This window comes from Canis aureus, chromosome 6, assembly GCF_053574225.1.
Source record: "Canis aureus isolate CA01 chromosome 6, VMU_Caureus_v.1.0, whole genome shotgun sequence".
In the NCBI taxonomy this organism is placed as follows: domain Eukaryota; kingdom Metazoa; phylum Chordata; class Mammalia; order Carnivora; family Canidae; genus Canis; species Canis aureus.
The window spans coordinates 49,677,361-49,702,131 of record NC_135616.1 but is presented as its reverse complement, the minus strand read 5'-3'; the positions used below and the strand labels follow the sequence as shown (position 1 = coordinate 49,702,131).

Sequence of the window (24,771 nt, the reverse complement as noted above, 5' to 3'; positions counted from 1 at the left end):
AAGAGCTTTGGAGCCAGTCAACCTGGGCTCATACCTGACTGTCACTTGCTAGCCCTGAGATGATAGGGAAGATACATACAACCTCTGAGATTCAGATTATTCATCTATAAAATGAGTATGATAATAATTCCTACTTTATAGAATTTTTTTGAGAGAATTCATTAAGATACTACATGAATAGGGGCACCTGGGTGGCTCAGTATTGAGCATCTGCCTTTGGCTCAGGTCATGATCCTGGAGTCCTGCGATCAAGCCCCACATTCAGGCTCCTCACAGGGAGCCTGCTTCTTCTTCTGCCTATGTCTCTGCCTCTCTCTATGTCTCTCATGAATAAATAAATGAAATCTTTAAAAAAAATACTACATGAATAATGCTTAACACCATTTCTGACACCTAGTAAGCATTTCATATTTAATACCTAGTAGAAGGAATAGAAACCCAATTTAAGGGAGTGGCAGTGGAAATAAAGAAGGACCAAATTTAAGAGATGTTTGGATTTAGTGACCAACCAAATGTATTTGGGGAAAGAGAAGAAATCATCAAAGCTATGATTTCTCTCTGAGGTGATAGGATGGGGGTATACTGGCAAAGGAACCAGAGAGGGAGAGAGAAGAAGGACAGCTTTATAAGCAAGAAGTGGGAAAAGAGATCATGAATGAGGTTAGACATGTTGAATTTGAAATATCTGTTAAAACTTGCAAATGAGGCTTCAGAGAGTTGAGGTCTGAGACATAATGATAGAACTGTGGGAATGAATAAGATTTCTTAGATCAAATGCACAGATGAACACCACAAAGAGGCTGAACATTTTTTATTTATCTACCTGGCAAAACAAAAGTATTCTCACTATAAACTCCAGCATAAGAAGTACTAGGTTTTGGCATCTGACGAGTGCTGAAATAGGAAAAACTCTGTAGGAGAGAGGACCAAAGCTCAGGACACTAACCTCACTCCAAAGTAGATCTCTTGGAAATGGGAGATACTATCTCTGAGGAGCCTGATCTGGAGGTAGGAATGGAGATCCCATGAGAGGTACTTTTTGAAGTTGGGTGGTTAGCCACATCAATTTCAGATATGGTTCAGTCACGTGTAAGGGATATAGGAAACAATACCAAATCCTCTAGAGAAGGGGCTGGTGTCATGGCCCAGGCAAGCAGGCCAGTGCTCAGAGTAAGATCTCAGTCCCGGTGGGGCAAATGGATAGGAAGTAAGGAGGAAACAGTCCAGGATAAACACAAGATGAACGAAAGAGATGCTGCTTAGTGGGTGTAAGGAATCCAAGCCTTCACCTTGGCTTGGATTTAGTTAGGGCCAGACGGGCACTTCTAGATCGTATCCTTCAATGGGAATGGGGTTCCAAATAGGCATGGTCAGGGCAGACTCAAGAATTGGGTGGCATTCATCTTGCAGTTTACAGAGCTAAAGCAGGGGCTGGCATTTTCAGCTTTCTTTCTAACTCTTCACTATTATGGTCCTTAAAGATCCAATAAACTGGGATTTCCTTGAAATGTCTAGTCCTGTCCTCTCCAGTTGTCCAGATTCATCCTTAGCTTACAGCCCTAAGATTCCCATCATACCCCACACATGTACACACATGGTTACCCTCCATTTTCTGATTTCCAGAAGGTGATGCATGCTTGGGTAGTGATGAGCACACCCAGGCACTGTTACTGTTGTACTCCTAATTACCTATTCTAGGGATCCCTGGGTGGCGCAGCGGTTTGGCGCCTGCCTTTGGCCCAGGGCGCGATCCTGGAGACCCGGGATCGAATCCCACGTCAGGCTCCCAGTGTATGGAGCCTGCTTCTCCCTCTGCCTGTGTCTCTGCCTCTCTCTCTCTCTCTGTGTGAGTATCATAAAATAAAAAAAAATAAAAAAAAAAGAACTCTCTAATTACCTATTCTAGCATTCCTGTGCGGTTTTTGCCCATTCTGCACTATACACATTCAGCATCTCCCATCTTGATATCTGTCGCTCACCTAGTTCTAGGTTCATAGCTTCACAGAAGTCAACAGACTTCTGTTTACTGTTTTTGACAGTAGCAGCAACAGCTACATTTATTGAGTGTTTACTATATACCATATTATCCTAAGTGCTTAGGTTAAATTTTCATTTAACCCTCAGTCAGCTCCATAAGGTAGTTACAATTATTCTGGTTTTACCAGTGAGGAAACTGAAATTTGTGAGTTGAGAAATTTGCCTTAGGCCATGCAGCTATGAAGTGGTAGAGCTCAGATTCTAATTTAGGACTAACTCCAAAATCCATGCCTTTAACTCTCATGTTATAAAAAGGCAGATGCAAAAAAAAAAAAATAAATAAAAAATAAAATAAAAAGGCAGATGCTTCTGACACTGTATTTCTTATTCTTTGGAGCTCGAATTTATATTGTGTGTCATGGCATAAACTAAGAACCAACTAACCTCTATTACTAATTAGGAGAGTCCAGGAGCGCCTGGGTGGTTCAGTGGGTTAAGCGTCCTCCTCTTGATTTTGGCTCAGGTCATGATTTCAGGATTGTGAAATCCAACCTCACATGTCAGGTTCCATGCTGGGTACGGAGCCTGCTTGAGATTCTCTCTCTTCCTCTCCTGCTGCCCCTCCCCCTCCCTCTTTTAAAAAAAAAAATTAAGGGAGTCCAATGGCTTGGTCAAGTGGCTAATCTAACAGACAGCAGAGCTGGAAAGAGGTTATTCTTGGTAATTACCTAGTGAACAAAAGCCCACACTTAACTCTCTGTCAAAAAAAAAAAAAAAAACAAAAAACCCTGATGAAACAAAACAGAAAACCCTACAACACTTTTATTTAGCACTTGCCTCCTTTGCTGTTTTATTTATCTTACAAAGGCTAGGAAATATGATTTCCCAGGTATAGCCTGAATAGATAGCTGAGAAGAAAGGTGACATGGTCAAGTACAAAGCGTTGTACTGGGAACAATCCACCCTCAATCACTGCTAATTGAAGTCCCTTCACATCTCTGTCCCATTTTTGTTACCTGGAGAATTGGAGTGTGAATAAGGATTTGGAGGAGAATTACAAGATTAAGAATTAATGCAATAGAATTTAAGGAGAAACTGTAAAGAAATTTCCTAATCCAGCTCTGTGAGTTAGACAGCAGTGGAATTAGCCACATCAATATTTGAGGGTGGTGGAAGTTAACAATGGAGACTAAAACTGAGGTTCTTTAGTGAGCTTCCAGAAGGAATTTATTTGCCCCTTGGTGAGGCTGATCTACAAATTCTGGCTGTAATCAAACCTATTGGTGGTGAATGGTCATGGAGATTCAGGGGGCCTCAGTATGGGAAGTAGAGAAAAAGGAGGAAATGGAAAGGAGGATTAGCGTTTGAGATCTACCAGGACTGGGGATGGTCACAATGCTCTGCTCTAGAGTCTCCTCCCTACAAGTTGTTTGTTAACAACCCTGTGAGTAAGGATTAAGTGAGGGCTGCTTAAGAGGCTTCATGGCTAGTGGATGGCCAGATAGGATTCAAAGTCCTATCTATTTGATTCCAATGCTATTTTACTATACCATGCTATCTACAGCATATTTATCTGGTTTTCTCTTAAAAATGCTGGAGATTCCCATAGTAGTAATTATTCATTTGTGCATGCTTTCCTTCATTTATTCTATGGCACTTGGTAGGTTCAAAACACTAAGATTTGGTAAATCTCAAATACTCTCATTTCCTCAGTCCACAGAATGCAGAAACTGTTTTCTCCCAAGAAGAATTAGAACCTGGTTTTTCATAGTAGAGAGACACTGGTCTGGAAATCAGAAGGCATGAGCACAAACGTAATATCTTGCCCTTGTCAAGGGTGCTTCCATAAGAGACATTCATAAATAAGTGTATGTTTGAACCATAAGAGTGTCATTTTGAACACTGGCAGGAATGAAGGACAGAAGGTGCGCCACGGAAACTAGTCCTTGTGTGTCTCGAGTCCATTGTAATTCTAGGGTGGAGCTTTCTGTCTCAAGCTACCTGACACTGACTTGGCAGGCTCCTAGATTTAATTCAAAACCTCTTTATGGTATCTTTTTATTCATATTCCTTTTTTCTGCCTCTCATCATCATTCTGTTTCTGCTTCTAATATCAGCTCAAGTTAAAAACTCTTGATTCTCTCTTTCAACTGGGAAAGTTAAGTTCTCTTTGCTTGGAATTTCTAGATCTCACTATTGAATTAAGAGACCATTTGCCTCTCAAACACTCCCCTGGTCTTCCGTTCACTGAAATTTCCCTCTTACTTGGACACCAGGTCTCAGGTCAGATCTTTTCACCACTTAAACTTCTCATCTACTCTCTAGCACTTTTTTTTCTCCCTTTTTTTTTGATTACTCTTCAAAGCTTTTGAACTTAGTCTACAGCTTTTGATCTGAAAATCTTCATCTCTCTTAAAGCTTTCATTTCCCCTTCATTTCTGTCCCCTATACTTGGTTATCAGCTGGAAGGGAAGTCACTTCCTCCTGAAGTCATACTTCCCAGCTTCATTGTCTTTATTTATCAAATATTTATTGAGTACTTATGGGCTTCACAAGCTGGGACAGCAAGATAAGACCCGTTCCTTACCTGACAAGTCTGTTGGGGGTGACAGGCATGAAAATAAATACTTGCAAAGCTATTATAAGAAATGTCTAGAAGAGGATGCTGGGGTCCTGATGGCACAAAGGAGGAAGTGACTAATGGAATGAGGGTCAGAGAAGGCCTACAGTAGGCGTTTAACCTGGGCTTTGAAAGGCAGGAAAGAGTTTCCCAAGGGAAGAAGTGAGGAAGAAGCATTACAGAAGCTAGGAGCATCATGTGCAAAGACCTAGAGGTGTGAGATAGCATGTCCCACTTGGGAAAACTGTTACTTGTTTGGTTATTCTTGGAGGTTGGTGCTCAAGTAGAGATGCCACCAGAAGTGAGGCTGAGGAAGTAAGGGGTAGATGACGGAGCACCTACAATGCCTTTTCAGGAACTTTTGGGCCATAGAGATTGAGGGAAGGGTTTAAAGAAGGAGAGCCATGACAATTAGATTTAGAAAGATCATCTGGATTATATAGCAAAGTAAAAGTATGGCATATGGGCAACTGCAGGCAGGGAGACCAGACGAAAGACTATTGTAAAATTCTAAGTAAGAAATGAAGAGAGCACCACCAAAGCAATGATAGTGAGGTCAAAGAGGAGGGAAGAAATATTAAAGATGTTTAGAGATCAAGTGGAGGGGCACTTGGGTGTCTCAGTCAGTTAAGCATCTGCCTTTGGCTCAGGTTGTGATCTCAGGGTCCTGGGATCAAGCCCCATGTCCAGCTCCCTGCTCTGCAGGGAATCTGCTTCTCCCTCTTCCTTTCCCTCTGCTCCTCCCCCAGCTCATGCTCATGTTCTTTCTCTCTCTCTCAAATGAATAAAATCTTTAAAAAGAGAGAAAGAGAGAAATCAAGTTGATACGGCTTAGTGACTTTTTGAGTATTGGGAGCAAGGGCAGGCTTCTGGACAACACAACCAGATGGATATTGATGCCATTGATGGTGATGGAGAAAGCAGGGAGAGACAGGTCATGGAGGTGAGGTGGAAAGGCATGACTGTGGGGTGTGAAGTGAGGCCCATAATATGGATGCTGTTTGGACATATTCATTCTGTTTTGCAGCCATGGCTGATGGCCTTCAAGTCACGGTGCCTGACAAGAAGAAGGTGGCCATGCTGTTTCAGCCTACTGTGCTTCGCTGCCACTTCTCCACATCCTCCCATCAGCCTGCAGTCGTGCAGTGGAAGTTCAAGTCTTACTGCCAAGATCGCATGGGGGAATCCTTGGGCATGGCCTCTCCCCGAGCCCAGCCTCTCAGCAAAAGAAACCTGGAATGGGACCCCTACTTGGATTGTTTAGACAGCAGGAGGACTGTTCGAGTGGTAGCTTCAAAACAGGGCTCAACTGTCACCCTGGGGGATTTCTACAGGGGCAGAGAGATCACGATTGTGCATGGTAATGATGCCTCTGCTTTGAACCCAGGAATAGAAGGAAGATTAGTTCCCCTGTCCCACACACAAGGGGATGTCAGCCTCTCTGCCTTGCTGCCCCTCAAGATTTTGATTTTATGGGAGATGGAAACATCAAGAAGCCTAGCAGATTACTTGATGGGGCAGTGAGGGGAATAAAGAGTGGAGTGTATAATATCTAGAAAGACACAGAGATGAGCTCTGAAAATAGTCTTTCTCCAACCTGACCTCTAGTCTGAGGAGCTTGTTATCAGAACTGAACTGGAATAGGCTCTAGTCAAAGAATGTTCTCAAATACACCTTGACCTCAGCCTCTATGGCCCTTTCCCAAACTCAGAAAGCAGGCTTCCATAAGAAGTTCCTCTGCTGGGAGAAGGGATGTAGGCATAAATGTTACAGAGCCAGGTAGATGCCCCAGCTGGTTCTGTATCAGTTCTACCCTTTTTTTCTGTTCCGTAAACCACTGGGCAAGAAAAGGGCCTAAGAGCCTGACCTGACTTGTTTGATTATTTGAATTTTGAAGAATGCCTGTGAAGCCAGCTCATTTCCAAGAGTCCAGAGTAATTCTGGAATGTATCTGGCTTTCAGGGGCTTCGGCAGACCTGGTTAGTTGAAGGCAATCTTCTATTCCTAAAACTGGACTGGAACTAGACCAGTTTCTGGGGTCACCCTAAGTCTTTCACTTTAGGCATGCTGGTGTTTGCTATTGGGTTTTTATTTGTGTATTTGTTTGAAATAAAACAAACATCTTGTCAACCACCATCTAGGTGGAGAAGTAAAACACAGCAGACATTCCTTCCAGAAGGGTCCCCTCTCACCCTCCATTTTTCAGTGTTTTCCTTTCAGGGGCCAGTTTTAGGACTGGGCACTTCTTTTTGTGATAACAGATGCAGATCTTCAAATTGGAAAACTCATGTGGGGAGACAGCGGACTCTATTACTGTATTATCACTACCCCCGATGACCTGGAGGGCAAAAATGAGGACTTGGCAGAACTGCTGGTGTTGGGTAAGTGAGAGCCATCAGCACATTTGTATCTTAGACCGCTTGCACTGTTCCCTGTCCTCGCATCTCCCTGCATGTTCCAGCAGCTTACATACATGGACTTTATTTCTTGTGTATAAACTGGTTTTAGAATATGCTCTTTACAAGCAGTGGCCATATTTCTTGTATCCTGTTTCTTGGAGGCTGTGGCCCCCTTTATGGCATTGTCCTGAATGTTTCTTCTGCCTTCTCAGGGTTTTTTTTCCCCCTCCTTTTCACTTGTATACCTTTAAGCCTGATTTCTTTCTGCTCTTATGCTCTACTTATCTTTTCGTGTGCTAAGTGTTGACAAAAATGCCAGAGGCCTTTGAAGCAGAGTAGAGACAGCTGAGAGATAAGAACTCATTGGTGAGTGGGGATCTCCCAAGACATCAGGAATTTTTTTCCACTCAGTTACCTACGATTAAGACAATCACGGGAAAGGGTGACTGGGAGTTTAACAAGAAAATGTACCTGATGGAAAGAGCTGTTGGAGAGTCTGCTAGTGTTTAATTGGAAGGCAAATGCCTTGAAACCTAAAAGTGATTCGAGTCATTTTCAAAGCAAATGTGTCTAATCCTTATTAATATTAATTTCTTCATAAAGGAAAACTCATTATTTTTGGCTATACCTGTCCTCTTTTGTGGATTGGAAGAATGTCAGTGGGAGATGACCTCCTTATATGAAACTAAAAATTGAGCATATATTTTAGGTTCTATACATGTTGGTTGTACAAGAAAGGTAGAATAAAATATACAGAAATTAAGAAAAGAAACTCCCTTAATTGTAGGAGAAAAGGTAAAGACTTGAGGCCATTTTTTAAATGAAATAATCTTTTTTGTAGTTTCCAAGAAGCCAGTGGTAACAATTTGGAGGAATATTTAATAGTGCTTTCTTTTAAAGGCAGATGAGGTTGCAGGTTAATTTTTACCCTTTGTGGGTAACTCAGGGCCCAGGGAAGAAGTAGATTTGCTAGTTAGGATTTTCGGTTTTACTCTATCATGACTGTGTGCAACTGTTCTGCTGCCTTACTTTTATGGTTTATAAAATGGATTCAGGTAATTATTTATTCATAATTAACCTTTTAATTAATAATAACCCTTACTCGAGGGTTGACTTAATTCAAATACATATTCCTTGGGTCTAATATACAAAGCATGGCTGTTGTGATTTGTAAAAGAATGTGGAGAGTATGACACACATAGAAAAGGAAGTAAAAAAGTGAAAAGGCCTGTACTGACATTGTGAAAGAATACAGGGAAATCAGATTTGGGATCTGCTATGACTCTGTAAATCAGAAGGGAGTAAAGAGATAAATTTCTACCCAATCACACAACTGTAATGGCCAAGTCTGAAGGAACAAGTGGCTCATTGAGCCTGCAATTAGCTAATTGTGGACACAATTATTTGGCCAGTGCAGCCATTTGCAGAGAAGTAATTGCCTGTGTAGGAAAAGGAGGCCAGGTAAAAACCACTTTAAATAATTTGTTCCCAATTCTACAAATGTGGGGAAATGAATAGAGTAAAAGCCTTGTCATATGAGGTTGTGCTGAAGTATAGGAAGGGCATTCCCTTGGATAAAACGTACAGTCATTTGGGGGAAGATGCTGTCCTTGGGACAAAGAGAGGTGGGTGAGAGAAAGGCTCAGATGAAAATGGTCACCAATGATGGGAGAAAAGATGAAAAGAAGAAATCAGTGTCACTCCAAAAAGAATGGTAAAGCAGTACTGGGGAGGCTGCAAATCCACTCATCATCACAGGTAGAAGAAGCCTATCTGTGAGAAAAACAGATACATACTAGAGTTCTTGGGGAGGAGAAACACAACATTCCACTGTGTTCCACATGAATGAGAAATGTTCAGAGTATGATATATTTGCTGTGTAAATTTTTCAGGGCAACACTAGATGTGTTAGATTGATTTAGAGAAGTAGTTTGAAATCTATGAGAATTTTCTGGACACAGGAAGTACTATATTTACTTTCCAGGTGCAAAATTCTGATCTTTATATACTCTTTAGAGAATTTTTCAAAATATTGTCACATTTTTAAAAATTCTAATTATTTGGTTGTTATATCATGCAGGCCTAATAGTTAGGTGTTCCTTTTATTTATTTTTTATTTTATTTTTTTTTTAAAGATTTTATTTATTTATTCATGATAGTCACAGAGAGAGAGAGAGAGAGGCAGAGACACAGGCAGAGGGAGAAGCAGGCTCCATGCACCGGGAGCCCGATGTAGGATTCGATCCCGGGTCTCCAGGATCGTGCCCTGGGCCAAAGGCAGGCGCCAAACCGCTGCGCCACCCAGGGATCCCAGGTGTTCCTTTTATATGAGACCAAGAGAGCAACCTGATGTCTGAGGTAAACCTCAAAAAGATGAAGACCTCAGGGGCCATATAACTGCATCCACAGTTTGCTAATTACAACCTTCATGAGCCACTGGTTCAGTCATTGAATTTTACATGAGGAATGGTTGGAGGAGCTAGAAAGTCTTGATCTAGTGAAGGAGGACTTGAGAAAGCGAGCATGGGAGGTATCTCTAGTGAAATTGTACAGAAGAGAGACTGGACTTACTCTGTCTTTGTAGCTTGGTAGAACTAGAACCAGGAGTAGAGGAATCCATCTCAGTGTGAAGAAATAACTGTTAACAATGAGAAACATCTAAAGATGGAGTAGGCATTCTCAGGAGTAGTGATTTTTTTTTTTTTTTTGTCCCAGGAGGGTTGGAAATTTCTTAGGAGTTGTAATAAATGAGATATTTATGTATAGGAAAGGGGGCTTAGGTTACTTTTGAGCTTCATTTCAATTTAAAAATTTTTGGATTGAAAAGTAGATGAACATGAGAGATGTGACTACCTTGATAGATGAGAAAAAGACCTCCCAGGACTTCCGTCCTCATGACAGGGATAGCAGGGGTTATAGGTTGGTTACAAGAGTGTACAGGGTGAGTCTCATTCACAAGGAAGCCAGAGAAATAGACTGTGGTCTTTTGCAGAAGGTCAGGGTTAAAAGGAAAAAATCCAACAAGAATGAGAGGAAACTATTGATGGTGGTGGAAAGAGTTGAGAGTAGCTCCTCTTGGAGATGATCATGAAGTGGAGAGTAGAAACCTGGTTGGAATTTCAGATGACCAATTAGTAAGGAAAAGCAAGTTAAAGAGGTAAGTTAGAGGCAAAGTTTAGAATTTATTTTTCCCATCATACAAAGGTGAAGATGGAAAAATTGAGAGAACAAGATTGTGAAGTGTCTTATATGTCAGATTAAGAAGTTTGGACTTAAAAAAAAAAAAAAAAAGAAGTTTGGACTTTATCCTGAAGACTTTTGGGAGCCAGTAAAGAAATATTAACAGATAATTGAAGTGAGATCTCAGGGTCAAAACAATAATTAGCAGCAGGGTAGACAGTGCAAAAGGAATGCTAGAACAGAGGGATGGGCAATGGGGCTGCTGTAGCAGGATGGGTGAGAGCGTATGAGATTCTGAACCAGAGCAGTGGATTGAGAAGTGACAACACAGAAACATTTCTGAGATGGAAATGATGGATGTTGGTGACTATGTATAAAAGGAAATGAGAGAGTGGGATGAGTCAAAAGGACACCATGATTTCTAGCTAGCTGGGTAGCCAACTGTTCCATCAATTAAGAGAGGATACAGGTTGGAATGCAGGTTAGAGAGGCAGGAGAATGACTGTGGTTCTTGATATGTTGAATATGAGAGGCCCGTGGGACACCCAGGTAGGGATGTATTGCTGACAACTGGAAATGTATGTGTGGAACTCAGTGGAGAAGACAGGATTAGATATAATAGATTTGAGAATCCTGAGTGATAGAACCATAGAAGAATAGATGAGTCACCTAGGAAGATTATATAAAGTAGAAAGGGCCAAGGACAGAACTTATCAGTCTTATATTCTAGTTTTACTTCATATGACTAGTAACACTGGCACTGCATATGCACTTGTCTTGATGCTTCCTGCAACATTACAAGCTTCTCAGTAGCACTAGACCATGTGCTTTTCAGAGTAAAGGACCAATGCTCATTTGTCTATATATCTATAATGCCTAGCAGAGTGTCTAGTGTAAAGAGGCTGGTGTGAATGTTTTTTAAATGATAAATGGGCAGAATCTGTAATTAATATTTTTGCCTCCTAAATGTTAGTGCTAAATATGTATTTGTTGACTTATAAAGGATCAATACAATAAATATGTAGTCTCAAGTGAAATAACATGGTTTAATCTGATCATAATACTTTATTGGCTGTTTAAATTATTACTGGTAATGGATCCATAAGGACTGTGGTTGAAAGCAACAAAAGTGGACACTGGCTAACTTCAGCAGGAAAATAATTTGTTGAAAAGGTATCATAATTGAAAGGAAGGCTGGAAAAATCAGTCTCTGAAAAGGATAGTATGGTAGGGTAACACTTGTTAGCTTCTGTAAAAACACCCCCCAAGTCTCAGTGACTTACTATAGCAGAAGTCTGTTACTTCCTCTTGTCCTAGTCAGATGGGGGTTAGAAGGCTTCCTTCCAGGTGGTAGAGTAGGGGTCTAACCTTCCCCATTATGTGGTTCAGCTGTACTGAAGACATTTGCTCCCAGCTGCTCAGAAAGAGAGAAAGGTCACATGGGACTTTTAGGGGCCAGGTCTGACAGTGAGATGGGTCGCTTCTGCTGTTATTTTGTATTTTCCCAAGAAAAAGTAAGAATGTTTTGATGAGCACAGCACAGTCCTTACTGTGCCACAGTTGCTCTAGGGTCTATGTAGCAAGAATTAATAGACAGTGTCTTTAAGGCTCCATAGCCAGAAAAAAGTCAATTCAACTGGGTTTTGTTTTGTTTTGTTTTCTGATTTTGCATTTTCCCACTCAAGAATCAGTCTCAGGAGACAGAGTCCAATTGGCCTAGTTTGGACAGGTATTCACTGCTTAGCCTTGGGAGACCAAGGGCTCTTGGTGGCTAGTCCATCAAGACAAGGAGAAGAATCAATTCTGTGAAGCAAATTGGGGCACTCTTACAAAACAAAGGAAGAATGGATGTGAGATTTTAAAAAAAGCAATAAATATCCACCAAAGTGATGCCATTATTATGTCTGCTACTAATGTTAATGTACACTGATAATAATTCGAAGTTCACAGATTTTTTTTCCTATAAGAACTGCATACGGTAGGAGAGAAGGCATTATTTTCGTAATTTTCCAAATGAAGAAATTAATGTTCAGGTTTTATGACAGTTATCCCTGTAAAAAAATAGTGATGATGATCAAACCCCATTTTTTAAAAAGATTTTATTTATTTATTCATGAGAGACACACAGAGAGAGGCAAAGACATAGGCAAACACTCAACCACTGAGCCACCCAGGTGTCCCAAACCCAAATGTTTTGATTCCTAGCCTCATCTCTTTCCATGATACCATATGACCTGTGTATATTAAGAAGCTATAGAATGTTCCTCTGCATAAACCATGTTTGTTTGTTTGTTTAGAGTGCCGGAGCAGGGGAGAGGGAGGGAGAGGTACAGGGAGAAGAAGAGAGAGCATCTTAAGCAGGCTCCTCCTGCAGCACAGAGTCTGATATACCGGGTTCCATCTCACTACCCTGAGGTAATGAGCTGAGCCTAAATCAAGAGTCAGAGGCTTAACTGACCGAGCCACCTAGGCGCCCATGAGCCATGTTTTAAAAATTGTGGTTGCTGCTTGAGGTCATGGGTAATCATTTTTACTTGTCCCAGATTTGCTTTAGTACTTCACTTTATTTCTTAGGGAAACTGCCTACAACCATTGACCTAGGTCCTCCCTTCAAAGGCATAGTCGTTTTTGCCTGTATTGCATACCTCCCCCACTGAGCATGACCCCATCCTCCTTTTCCCAGACGTCTGAACCATCTATAAATCACTATGGATGTTTCTTTCAGAGGTTTCAGAAGTATCTGAAGACAAGTGATTCAGAGAAATGGGAGGACAACTGCTGATTCAACATTAAACATAAAAACTATGCTGAACATTCTTTATCTCTTTTTGATGATTCAGGAGGTAAAGTCATACAGAAGTTGGAAATACACTTGGTGTTTTGAATGCTTTGAGATGACTGTGACAGGTACCTTAGAAACATTTAGACACTTGGGATCTTAGAGCCATACCAGCAGACAGAAGCAGGGAGTGTCCAGAAATGTGCCACCCTGAGATTAGATGTTGGTCTAAGATCTGTGGCAAGGACAGGATGTTTATAACCTGGAACCATGCCACTGTTTGGATAGGAGGAAGGTTCCCTTGGACAGCTCCAGCTGGCAGGAAAAAGACTTCAACATTCAGGAAGGCTCAAGCAGAGAAGTTATTATTTTAAAATCTAAAAGCAGCTCGCCTTGTTCTTACTTCTTTCCATGCGCAATATGAGGGCCTGACCCCTTCTTTCTGATGTCCCATATGGTAGCTTGTTTTTGAAGGCCCTTCAAGCAGAAAAATGAGGGAAACATGGCGGGGTGAACACTCCTGATTCTGGACCAAGAAGTGAGAAAGAGGACATGACTCAAGGGGTCTTGAGATTAAAGCTAAGGAAGGCTTTCCTAATGGTAAATAACAATTTTTAGAAATTATGGTTGGTGGGAGAAATTATAGAAACTCCCTCTCTGATGAGCTTTCAACATGGAACAGGTTCTCTTGTCTCAGATATTAGGATAAACAAAATAGCTTTCAGAGTCTTTTCTATGATTTTGACTTTATTTAGAAGACCCACGGATTGCAGAATTAATTCTCTATATAGGGTGATGCCTAGAATACTGCTGTCTTGTTTTGCTTTAATATTGTTTGTTTTAGAAAAAATTATATATATATATATTAAACATTTCAAGCAGAACAGGAATGTACAAATGAAGAAAATATCTCCTAAAATCTCACCATCTGGAGCCACTGACTATATTCTTCAGAACTCTTCCAATTGCAAGGGCTAGACCCTCAACTTGGCACAGGGGAATTTTTTGGCTAGGCAACTGACAAGTCCAAGCTCAAGCATGGCTGAGTCTCAGTGTTCAGATTATATTTTAAAGAATCTCTGTCCCCTCTGTGTTAGCTTAATTCTCAGGGAGGCTCCCCATTTGGGGCAAAGATAACCCCCAGCAGATCTAGACCTCCATGGTCTTTAATGACTTCCATCTCAGGAGGGTAAAGCACCTTTCCCCATAGTTTCAGCCATAATCCTGTTTATTAGGGGTGGGCTGTGCTTTGGGAAAGGAGTATAACTATACCACCAGCCCCAATTGAACCATATGAATTGAAGGGGAAAAAGATAAGGAGTAGCTTCCTAAAGGGAAATTGGGCAGTTGTTTCCAAATGAAGAAGGCAGGCAAAAACAAACACTGTTAATATTTTGTGGAATGCATCCATTTGTGCTTCATTATAGGCCAGATGCAATGCTATTCCAGGATGCCAGAAATAGGTTTGCTCCCAGTAGGTCCTTGTGAGTAGGCGCTAAGTTGGGATTGATTCTTCCCTGTGACAGTAATGTCACAGAGATACCTTTGTTTTCCGTCAGCTTCTATTTTCCTTCGTATCTCCTGCTGTGACTTACCCAGAAGTACAAATGTGTATTACCTAGGCAAGGGGCGGAGGAACAGACATCCATGAATTTTTATAAAATCAAGTTATTCACAACACCTGAAATTGCCTGAAATTGTTACTGTGGTCCAAAATACACCTTTCAGCCTGTTAGTATTAAGAAGTCATTAAGGACACACTTAGAAATTAGGGGATTCTTGGGAGGGGAGATCTCAGAACTTGCCATTGACTTTAGGGATTTTTGACAGGTGCGTGCTCCTGAGCCTGAGCAGAAATGCTCTCGCACTCACCCCTTGTCAGCACTACCTCAGTCTGAAGTCTTTTGCACCCCTACCCCCGTGACATTAGTTCTGGCTGTTTAGCAAGGCTACTTGTTGCCAAGGCTCCTCCTCCTCCTTCTCTTCCTCTTTGCCAGCCCTAGCCCAGTGCTGCTAACCAAGGAGATTTGCCGATTAAAAGGGCTTCAGCTCCCAGAGTTCCCATGGCAACAGCCTCCTTGGAGGTCTTTGTTGCTTGCTAAAACTTTGATCTCTCAGAGTGGCTGCTGCTGTTTCTCTCCAAGATTTACAAACAGAAGAAGAGGGAAAAGAATTGGGGGAGAAGAAAGAAGAAGTTTACTCCTGGCAGAAAGGAGAGAAGGAATTAATTACAGAGCCACACTCTGGCCATAAATCTGAGGTTTACACCTTTGGAACATCTTTGGCTTTGGGCTGTGCTCATATTTTCATTTGTAGACTCAATTGTACCTCAGATACCTTTGCCCCGTATGAAAGACCTTAAGTGGACTCAATTCCACTAGGAGGGCAGAACCATCCTATCTTCAGTAGACATATGTGCCTTCAGGTTTCCGAGAGAGCCGAGATAGCCATGCTGGCTCCCATGCAAGGAGAGAAAGAGAACTAATGAGGAGTGAGCTCTTTAGCCTATGACCTTTTCTCCTAGTCCTCTCTCCTAGTCCTGGTCCGCTCTGTCCTGAGCTTACCTAGATGCCTCTGTTGGAAGAACTACAAAGTTAGCCAGGCATCAACTAGAATGTGATTCTGGTTAATAACTGTCAGTGACAACCGTTCTACTCTGTGAGCAGTGTAGTGGGGGTTGTGGATGCTCCGAAGACTTTGGATTATGCTTTTTAGTCTTTGCAGGAAGTCTCCTGTGGCCTTCAAAACCCTTGGCTGCATAATTGCAACCTTGCTCTTTGATAGGCACCAAGGAATAGAGGCAGTTTTGCTTCAACTATGATTTACATTTAAATTATGATTTACATTTAACTTCTTTTTTGCATACTGTGTCCCTAGCACAGTGAAGATACAAAATAAATAAGTGACACTATATTATCCCTATAAAAATTACTGTCTTTTGGTAAAGATAAATATTGCATTTCTGAAGCAATTTGAGAATACAAGAAGGGATTGACTGTATTTGATATTAAATGTCTAGGCTATTGGTATTCAAGAGGGAGCTATTTTGGCTTCCCCCACCAGGAGACATTTGGCAATGTCTAGAAACATTTTCAGTTGTCACAATTTGTGAGGTGCTATGGCATCTAGTGGGTAGGGGCCAAGGAGGCTGCTAAACATTCTGCAATGCACAGGACAGCCATCCTACACCCGATAGAGAATTATCTGGCCCCAAATGTCAATAGTGCCTATGTTGCAAAATCCTGATCTTGACCAAAGGTCCATCTGGATACTGGGACGAGGTTTACTGTGAAGAGCATGGGCTTTGGGGTCAGATATCCCTGCACTCAGTGCAGCAAAATAACCTTAGTTACGTAAGTTGATGTTGAAGAGCCTTGGTTTCATTATTTGTAAAAGTGGGGAAGGGGTAATAAAAGTTACATGGAAGACCTATTGTGAGGATTAAATGGCACATAATAAGAACTCCCACCAGTTCCCATCCCCCACGTTTCATTCCTAGTGTGTCATCCTTAATCTGAGGGAACCCTCTTTAGGGAATTCTGTGTTCTGGGACTCCTGCTAGAGAGCCGATTTCCCTTTAGCCTGTTCCATAGGCAGAGGCTTTAACGAGCCATCTGTGAATTGGCAATCCTATTACTAATAGATTCACGTTTTCTCAATGACATCTGTGCAGTGCCTTGCCAGTGGTGACCCTAATCAGCCCTGTGGGACTCTTCCTGCTAGTGGATTTCAGGACAGTCTGTCCCAGCATGCTATGTTTTGGTTACTATATTTTGGTTGCTGTTGGAAGTTCCCATTTCTCAGTAGATGGCCCTTAGTTAATTACAAGGTGTTTTGTGCCTAAATACAAGATTATACAGGCCGTTTGATGAAGTCTGGAGGGGTTTGGGGAACACCTAACTTAGATTAGGATCTGGATGGCCCTGAAAAGACGTTAGATAGGGTGACTCTATAATTTACTATCTAAACCAGAATACTTGAGAGTGACACAGGGAAACTTTTAATAATTTATGTCAAGACAACAGGCATAAACTTGTATTGTGCAGTCAAACTGGTGATGGTCACCCCATAAACATGACCTCCCTCAAGGTTCTTCTTTGGGCTTGAAGAGAACAGAAGATCCAGAGAAGCTGGGGGCAAATCAGTGTCAGCTCATTTCTTCCACTGAGAAACCCTTGCTGCTAGCTGGCATTTTATTCGTGGAGACCCAGGGGTGCGCACATCTCCATTCATTTGCTAGAAACAAGCAAAGGGGCCCAGCGCCGCCGCGATGGTGGTTTGCCTTAATTGTTCACTGGAAATTTTGCACTAAGATGTCTGCAGGGTAAATGATGTCCATTTAGGCCCTCACGACCGACCCCGGGTTGTTAGGAGAACAAACGAGGTCTGGAAGGCGCCCTTTGCCTCCGCTAATCCCCAGCCCCGCAGCCCCCGCCCCGCGCGGTGCCAGCTCTCCCCTCCACCCCCAGCTCGCTCTCAGCCTTTATCCCGCCTCACTATTTTTGCTTCACTTGTTGCTCATCACTGTGGGAGGAAGCTCGGCCTTCAATTAGTGCGCATTCCTGAAGCCTGCGGTTGCCGTGGTTACCGGGGCGCGAGCTGGAGCAGCCGGGTCAGCCCGCCAGCCTCATTGTGGTCTCCCGGCCTGGGCGCGGGAGGGGAGAGTGGGTGTCACCGAGAAATCGGCTCAGCCCTGGAAAGAAAGAGCTGCGGCCCTTGAAAGCCGGGCAGGAAACAGGCATTCCATTTTTCTCCGGAGCCAGCTGCTGCCATTCAAGTGTGCAGATTCGCGTTCACACGCGGGCGGTGCCTCGACTGGGGTCTGGGAAAGGCCCCACGGTGGAAGCCCCTCACCCCAAGAGGGGCTGGCCAGGGAGGAGAGGGCAGGGACTCCGGCCATCCAAGACCTGCATACAAGCCGTGTGCCCTCGCCTCTGCCTCAGACCACCAGGGCTTTAGGGGGTGAAGGAGAGTAGCCGTTCTTGGTATCTTTGTGTTTAATTTGCAGTGCCGGTCTGTTGCATGGAGCACAGTGAGCTCAGGAACTCCCACTGGGTGCCAAGAAAGCCCATTTCCTCCTTCCATTAAGTCCCACCTTCCTCTATGTCATCTTGGAGTCAAGTCTAGCTGTCTTCTGCATTTCATCGCAGGCCAAGTTGTACATGTTCTATTACTAATAATGCTTGGCATCTGTTCTTTCTCTGGGGACAGGGAGTTGGTTCACTCTAGCACTTTGCAAAAGCAGAGTACTTTGCAATCATTTTTATTATTGTTTATTAGTTTGTAGCAGCATGGTGAATGTCTTAATTAGCTCATACTGTGTTATGATGTATTCAGTAATCATCTTCTGGTCACAACTTTAAGAGATGCTGAAAATTTTAACCATCTCTAACATTTTGTACATCCAAAAATTATGCCTTAATTATATAAGTAGAGCAGTAATGCCACAAACATAAATTTCAGGGTTGCTCCTTGCAAATACTAGGAGGCCAAAAAGCCCTTGCTGCACATTTCTAAATTAAGGATAAGCAAAGCTTGAGGGGGGAGGAGATATTGGGGAAAAAATACTGCAATGAGGCTGAGTAGACTCAGGTTCTACTCCTGGTTCATTAGCTATGTTACTCTGAGTAAGATCCTTAATCTCTCTGATCCTCAGATTCCTGAAAACAGGGAGTGGGTTATGGATTAGATGACCTCTGAGATTCTTTCTAGCTATAACATCTAACTCTGGAATTCTGTGTGAATAGAAGTCAGTGTCAGGACGCCTGAGTGGCTCAGTTGGTCAAGCATAATCAGGTCTTGATCTCAAGGTTTTGAGTTCAAGCCCTGTGTTGGGGTCCCTGCTGGGTGTGAAGCCTACTTAAAAAAAATAAATTAAAAAAAAAAAATCAGTGCCTTAGGCCAAGCTTATAACCACTGCCAAAAAGCTGAAGCACTTATTAATAGTTAATTGCAGATGGTCCAATACTAGTCATTTTGTGGAGAGAATTCACTGTCAGAATTATTCACTATAATTTAAAGTGACCTAAAATGTAAAAGATATAAAAGAAAAAAGTGCATGCATGAAATGCTTAAATACAGTTTATAAATATATGTAAAAGAAAGGGAAGCTATATCCACATTTGTGATGGATAATCATAAATTATATTTATTGAATGCATGGTTGCTATGGGAATATAGAATAAAAACAGGGATGTGTGTGCACTTGGGAAATTTCCAGTCTTTTTGGGATTCCAAATAGCCATAGAAACAACTTTACACTTAAGGGGGCCAGGGAAAACCATCTGCTCTCCTAAAAGACTTAGGAGAGAAACATTTTGGATGGTTAGGAGCTGAGAGACCAGGGGGTGGGTATAGTACATCCCTGAAAATGGATCTAGGGCATGTTAGGAAAGCTTGGAAGTGGGATGAAGCCAGATGTGCATTAAACAGAAGGAAGAAGAAGGAAATTACAAGGAACTGGAGAAGAAAAGCATTCTAGATCATCCTGAACAGAAAGGTCATTGGTATGAATATTGGTAAACCTAAGGAGGACTCCAAGGTAATACCTTCAAAGAAATGACTGAAGATAACAATGCTGTCAACAGTGGTGACATCATAAGTATGAAGAAAGTATTTTTTTCTCCTCTTTATGAGTTCCAATGCTTTAAATAGTGTGTTTGTTGCAAGTAATTGAATAACAGATCTAGGATCTGAAAGCAAGTTTGTCCTAAATCCAGAATTTCTGTACCTTCCATTGCACTTTGAAGGTAGATAGCAAGATGGCATTTGGGGGTGTTGCAAGGACTAGTGGATGCTCCTTGCATTGAGCCCCGAGTCCAGGGGTGCTAAACATTCTCCAGTACATAGAATAGTGCTTTATGAATGAATAAATGTTTCCTTCGTGTTCTTATTAAGAGCTGGTTCCCATCTGAGATAAAAAGTACTCTTGTGAACAATAAACCAGAAGTCCAGCCAGAAGCTCAGCATATCAGACTGGGGATTTGCTATTGGAAACACTTCAAGGTCCAATAGGGTTAGGTGGGCTTCTGGGGATGCCAAGCACGGAGCACAGTCCCTGCCTTCGAAGGGTTTCCATCTTGCTAGAGGAGGCACGTGTAAAGGAGTTACTGCAGCAGAGAAATAAGTGCCCTCAGGAAGGTGTCTACAGGGTCCTCAGGAGCATGGAAAGGGGCAGCACTCTTCCAGGGCTCTACCAGGATGGATTTCAGAGTCTTGGAGACTGTGTGTAGTAAGGATTTGAACAAAGCAGGAGATCGAGAACTGTATTAGCTGGTTATGTTATTAAAGAAGGTAAGTAAATCCTGCCTTGAGGAGCCTGGCCTACCAAGAAAAGAGCATTTGAACCTTGGGGAAATAGCACCAGGACATGGTTTGTTGTGAAATGTGCAGAGATAAGGCCATGAGTGGAAGAGAGGTGGGAAACCTGGCAAGGACTGTGTATCTGGGGAAAGGCCTCATGGCCTCATCAGGTGGAGCCTGATGTCAAAAAAGAAAAAAGAAAAAGCTGATGATAATTGAATTTGGCAGGAGGAAAGTCCTTTGAGTTTAGTAAGTTTGTGAAACAAGCAGCTAGCTAAAAAAAAAAAAAAAAAAAAAAAAACAAGCAGCTAGCTACAACTCATTCTTATACCTACACCGTTGGACAAAGCCGCATGGGCTAGACAGTGAGCCTCTCGGGCATAGGGTTCACATCTCATTTCTGTGTCTCCACCTGGCACAGTCCATATTTCTTTGTTGACTGAATGATGAATGAATGAATTGGGGACATTCCAGAAGTGGGCTGGTTTTCAGGAATATGTACAAAGAGTTCAGGTGGGGATAACTTCAATGTGTCAATGGTAGAAAACAGCTATGAAATAGAGAATTCTATAGGTAAGACACAAGGGTCATTTTTTCCCACAATTCATGTTTCTGCCCTGATCATTCAACTCAAAGTGTGTGAGTGTTTTTGGCTATGAAGTTTGTGAGGGTAATTGTCCAAAGCTGGCATTTGTGTGTGCGCGTGCGTGTACAAACTATTAGTATGCCTAATTTGTTTGGTCTATTCATGTGGAAATTTCTTAAAAGTAATGGATTCTGCAAGGTTTGGGGAAAACTATTTGAGTGCTTATGTAAAAACTGTATTTTCTACTGATAGTTTGAGCTGTGGTTTGAAAAGCATAAACGTGGCCTTCTATTTGCAGGGTCTGTTTTCTATCCTTTCCTCAGACATTAAAGTGACTTGTAATTGCCCCTCTTAAACTGAATCCTGGAAGAAAAGCAATGATTCACAAGTGTTGGTAAAGTGCTACTGAAATCTGGAAAGTATTTACTGCAATTGTTTGGACTTTCTAAGATCAGACCTCTATTGGATGTGATAGAATAGGAAGAAAAGATGGAGCATTTCTAACTGGCAACAGCATTTCTTAGGAATTGTTAGGTAAGAAGCTGGAAGCAAAATTATTTTCAGAAATATATGATTCCAGCATAAATCTACTTTTAAAAATGTCTTTAGTCCCAGTAAAATATAAGTTGTGGTATAAAAGCCAGAGAGACTTGCACTCTCTCTCTCTGCTGTTGCCATGATATAGTCATATTGTCTGCTATCCCAGAACTCCTTCTGTGTCCTGAATTCTGAAGACCTTAAAGTTCACCCACTATCTGGCAAGATTCTTCACCCACACCATCCTGGGGCTAGCACTACATGGGCATATTCTGGGAAAACTCCATTGCTTCAGGGAGAATGAGAAGCTTGATGTATGTTTTTCTGTTGGAGTGACAAGCTTTGTGAATCTCCTGTCCATATTTTTGATACCACCCATCCTTAATTTTTTTGAATTAGAAATATAAACAAAATCTAGAAATGAAAATTCCTTTATTGTTCTTCCATGATACCCATTCCAGCCCCCCCAAAATCAGAAGGGCGAACAGCCTGGCATGTAATACTGTTGCTTTCAGATTTTAATTCGAATATAGGTTCCTAGAGCTTGTATTCATTGACATTCAGTGTGTAGTAGCAAGTTAGGAAACCAACAACATAACCTAAACAGCCTGTGGGGAAATCCAGCTTTTTGTGTGTGTTTTACATGCTCATAAATATGTTGGTTTGCATATACCTGTCAGTGGTTGCCAGTATGTGATCTCGGGCCTCTATACAGCCCCAAAATATATTTTGTATGGCTTGTCTAGTGTTTAAAAAAAAACTGTGAATCAGTTGCCAACATTTGAAAATCAGGATATTTCACACAAAACTCTGTGGTCTGGCTAATCTTGAAAAATTAGAAGACCTGAGACCATGGAGACACATTCCTAGGAGGCAGCAACTGGCTAGAGGTGAGTAGTAGCAGTCCCCGTAGACACATAATCTGTCATTTGCTTCACCCCTAAATGCTCCCTGTGGTATTACATTTGGCAAGCTGTATTTACTTGCATTGCCTGCTGTCCCTATAAACATACAGAGCTGAGTTTGCAACTCTAATCACTAAGTAGCAGATATGAGAACCAAAAATGTTATAGATGGGATGGCCATATAATTAATTGTCCAAAATAGCATACCTTGAGAGTAAAAAGTAGTGCTCTTAATATTTACACCAGGACAACAGGCACACACCAGAATATATGGTCTCCCTCTTTATAGATCATTTTATTCAACCACTTCATTTGACTAATGAGAAAATTGAGATCTAGAAAGAGGAAGTAATTTGCCTGTAGTAGCAAGTAAACTAATGGCAAAGCTGACTCCCAGTACCCTGACCCCCAGTCCACTGCTTTTTCTAGTTTAATGTGCTTTATGTAATATGTATGAGCACCATATTTTCCTTGAATATATGGATTTTTTACAGTTAATAATTATCACATGACTACTTTCCTGGGAGGGTGTACAAATCAGTTGTTTATATCATCAATAACATTTCTATTATCAATGTAGTTAATTATGGGCTATAGCACATCTAGAGATGTTTAAAACATTGGTAGGCTTGAGAGCTAAAGAGTAGACACAAGAAAAGCCTTTTCATTTTACCAGATAATAAGAGATTCATTCAGAAGTGCCAGTTGTCTGAATTTTTTTTTAAACCACTGTTAAGTAAGTATCCCATAACCAGTTTGCTAAAAACACAGCATATAGACTTCTTGATCATTGGCTATTGGCTGGTAATTAATATTAGTTGTGTCTTTAAGAGATGGCCAACATCCAAAATTCCCCAATCCTTGACCACTGCTTCTTTGTTGAGTTTCTAAGAGATATTTGTACACAGAACACTCCAGATGAAATCAATGCATGCTCCTAATCACTTGCTCAGACTCTGGCCCCAAATCCCTATCTGGCATCCCATCCTAGGAACTGGATTAGACCACGTGTGAGTTTTAGAGGCACCTCTTAGCATTTCATGAAGGCTTAAGCCAAAGTCTAGCCTGAGAATTTTCAAATTCAGGATGCCTTTCTCCAGTGTCCCACTTGGCTCCTGTATGTTCTTCCAAGAGACCTTGCAAACAGCAGACCATCCCTACCATGTCAGATGCACGAGATAGAATACAGAAGGAAAGAAGCCCTTCTTGCTAAAACCTAAAACGGAGCTAGCCTGAGTCAGTCTCTATACTTCCTTGACCTTGGAATGTATTGTGATCCTGATTAATTTTTCAGATGAGGAACCATTACCCATGCAGGAGACATGATCAAGGCATATTTTACCACATTGGCCTTGAATAGCTAGGGAGAGCCCAGAAAAAGTAAATGTCCTGGAGGAACTTCTTTTTCTTTGACCTTTATCAGAGCTTCTTTTCTGTGGAGCGGTTTGATAGAACGGGGGGGCCAGTGACCAATCATCACCAACCTTTAGACTCAAAATATAAACCACACACATGGGTAGTTTTTTCTCTCATGCACCTCAAAAAACTTGTTTTCTAAATGAACCAAATCTATATGCAAGAAACAGAGCCCTAAAACTGTGTATTCAATAGTGACACATGGCTATTGAACCTTTGAAGTGTTAATATTTTGGCTACATTGGTATGAGTCAAAAATAGTATTAAATTAACTTTTTTTTTTTACTCTTTAATGTGATTACTAGAAAAGCTAAAATTACGGGTAGCTCATATTTTATTTCTATTGGGCAGAGCTGTTCTAGGGGTATATGTTATGCACATAAGTGAAGTAAATTTCAGTTGCATGCTTAAGTGGTACCTCAGTGGCTTTTTGCCATCAGAAGTCTGAAAGGAGGGCAATTTTGCTAGTTGCTTCATATTGTTGCTAGTTGGGAGCTTGTTTATTAGCAAGGCTTCGGTGTGGTAGAAATATCTGGTATAGGTGCAAAAACCACATCAGGGCCTTTACATTTAATTTGATATGAGAACATGGTGAAAGCATTTTCAGTGGTTCTTTCTATAAATCAGGCTAATTTTTAGAAGGACTAACCTCCTCCCTCACATGTTCCATAGTCTCGGTTCCTTCACACCTCTTTGCCTTCTAAACCCTGAGGGGCACCTGTTCTCACACCAGCCCTTAAGCTCCTATGCTGAATCATGCAGAAGGCACTTGGGTTCATACAGTGCCAGCTGTGGGTCCCATATGGAAAAGCCATACCATATACATATGTATAGAGTATTTCTGAAACCAGAAGGAGTGTAGAAGAGCGTATAACTCATCTAGCTTTATCTTTTCCTTGCCTTTGAAAATTTTAATCATTGAAACATCTTTAGGCTATAAATAGAATCATGTAGTGAGACAATTCTGAGTTAAAACCAAATATGTACTTTTGTTTTTATATGGACATAGGACTGTGTATGGATGTATGAAAATGTAGGTTGAACGTTTGGATACAGATGGGTTTGACTCT

The 24,771-nt window shown here is 41.5% G+C and overlaps 1 protein-coding gene and 1 long non-coding RNA gene across 9 annotated transcripts in view; one reads left to right on the top strand and one right to left on the bottom strand.

Annotated features, from left to right (window-relative positions):
• The window catches only part of ILDR2 (immunoglobulin like domain containing receptor 2), a 60,790-nt gene that overhangs the window by 10,008 nt on the left and 26,011 nt on the right, over positions 1-24,771 (top strand). For all 8 annotated transcript variants that reach the window (XM_077901511.1, XM_077901509.1, XM_077901510.1 and 5 more), the window contains exons 2-3: positions 5,625-5,957; positions 6,859-6,978. In XM_077901511.1, coding sequence (XP_077757637.1) covers positions 5,625-5,957; positions 6,859-6,978 — 453 coding nt within the window. The remainder of the gene's footprint in view (positions 1-5,624; positions 5,958-6,858; positions 6,979-24,771) is intronic.
• On the bottom strand, positions 16,933-18,024 carry LOC144316063 (uncharacterized). The gene is made up of 2 exons (XR_013381861.1): positions 17,453-18,024; positions 16,933-17,272 (listed from the first exon to the last, which is right to left on the bottom strand). It is a non-coding gene; the product is annotated as an uncharacterized LOC144316063 (long non-coding RNA).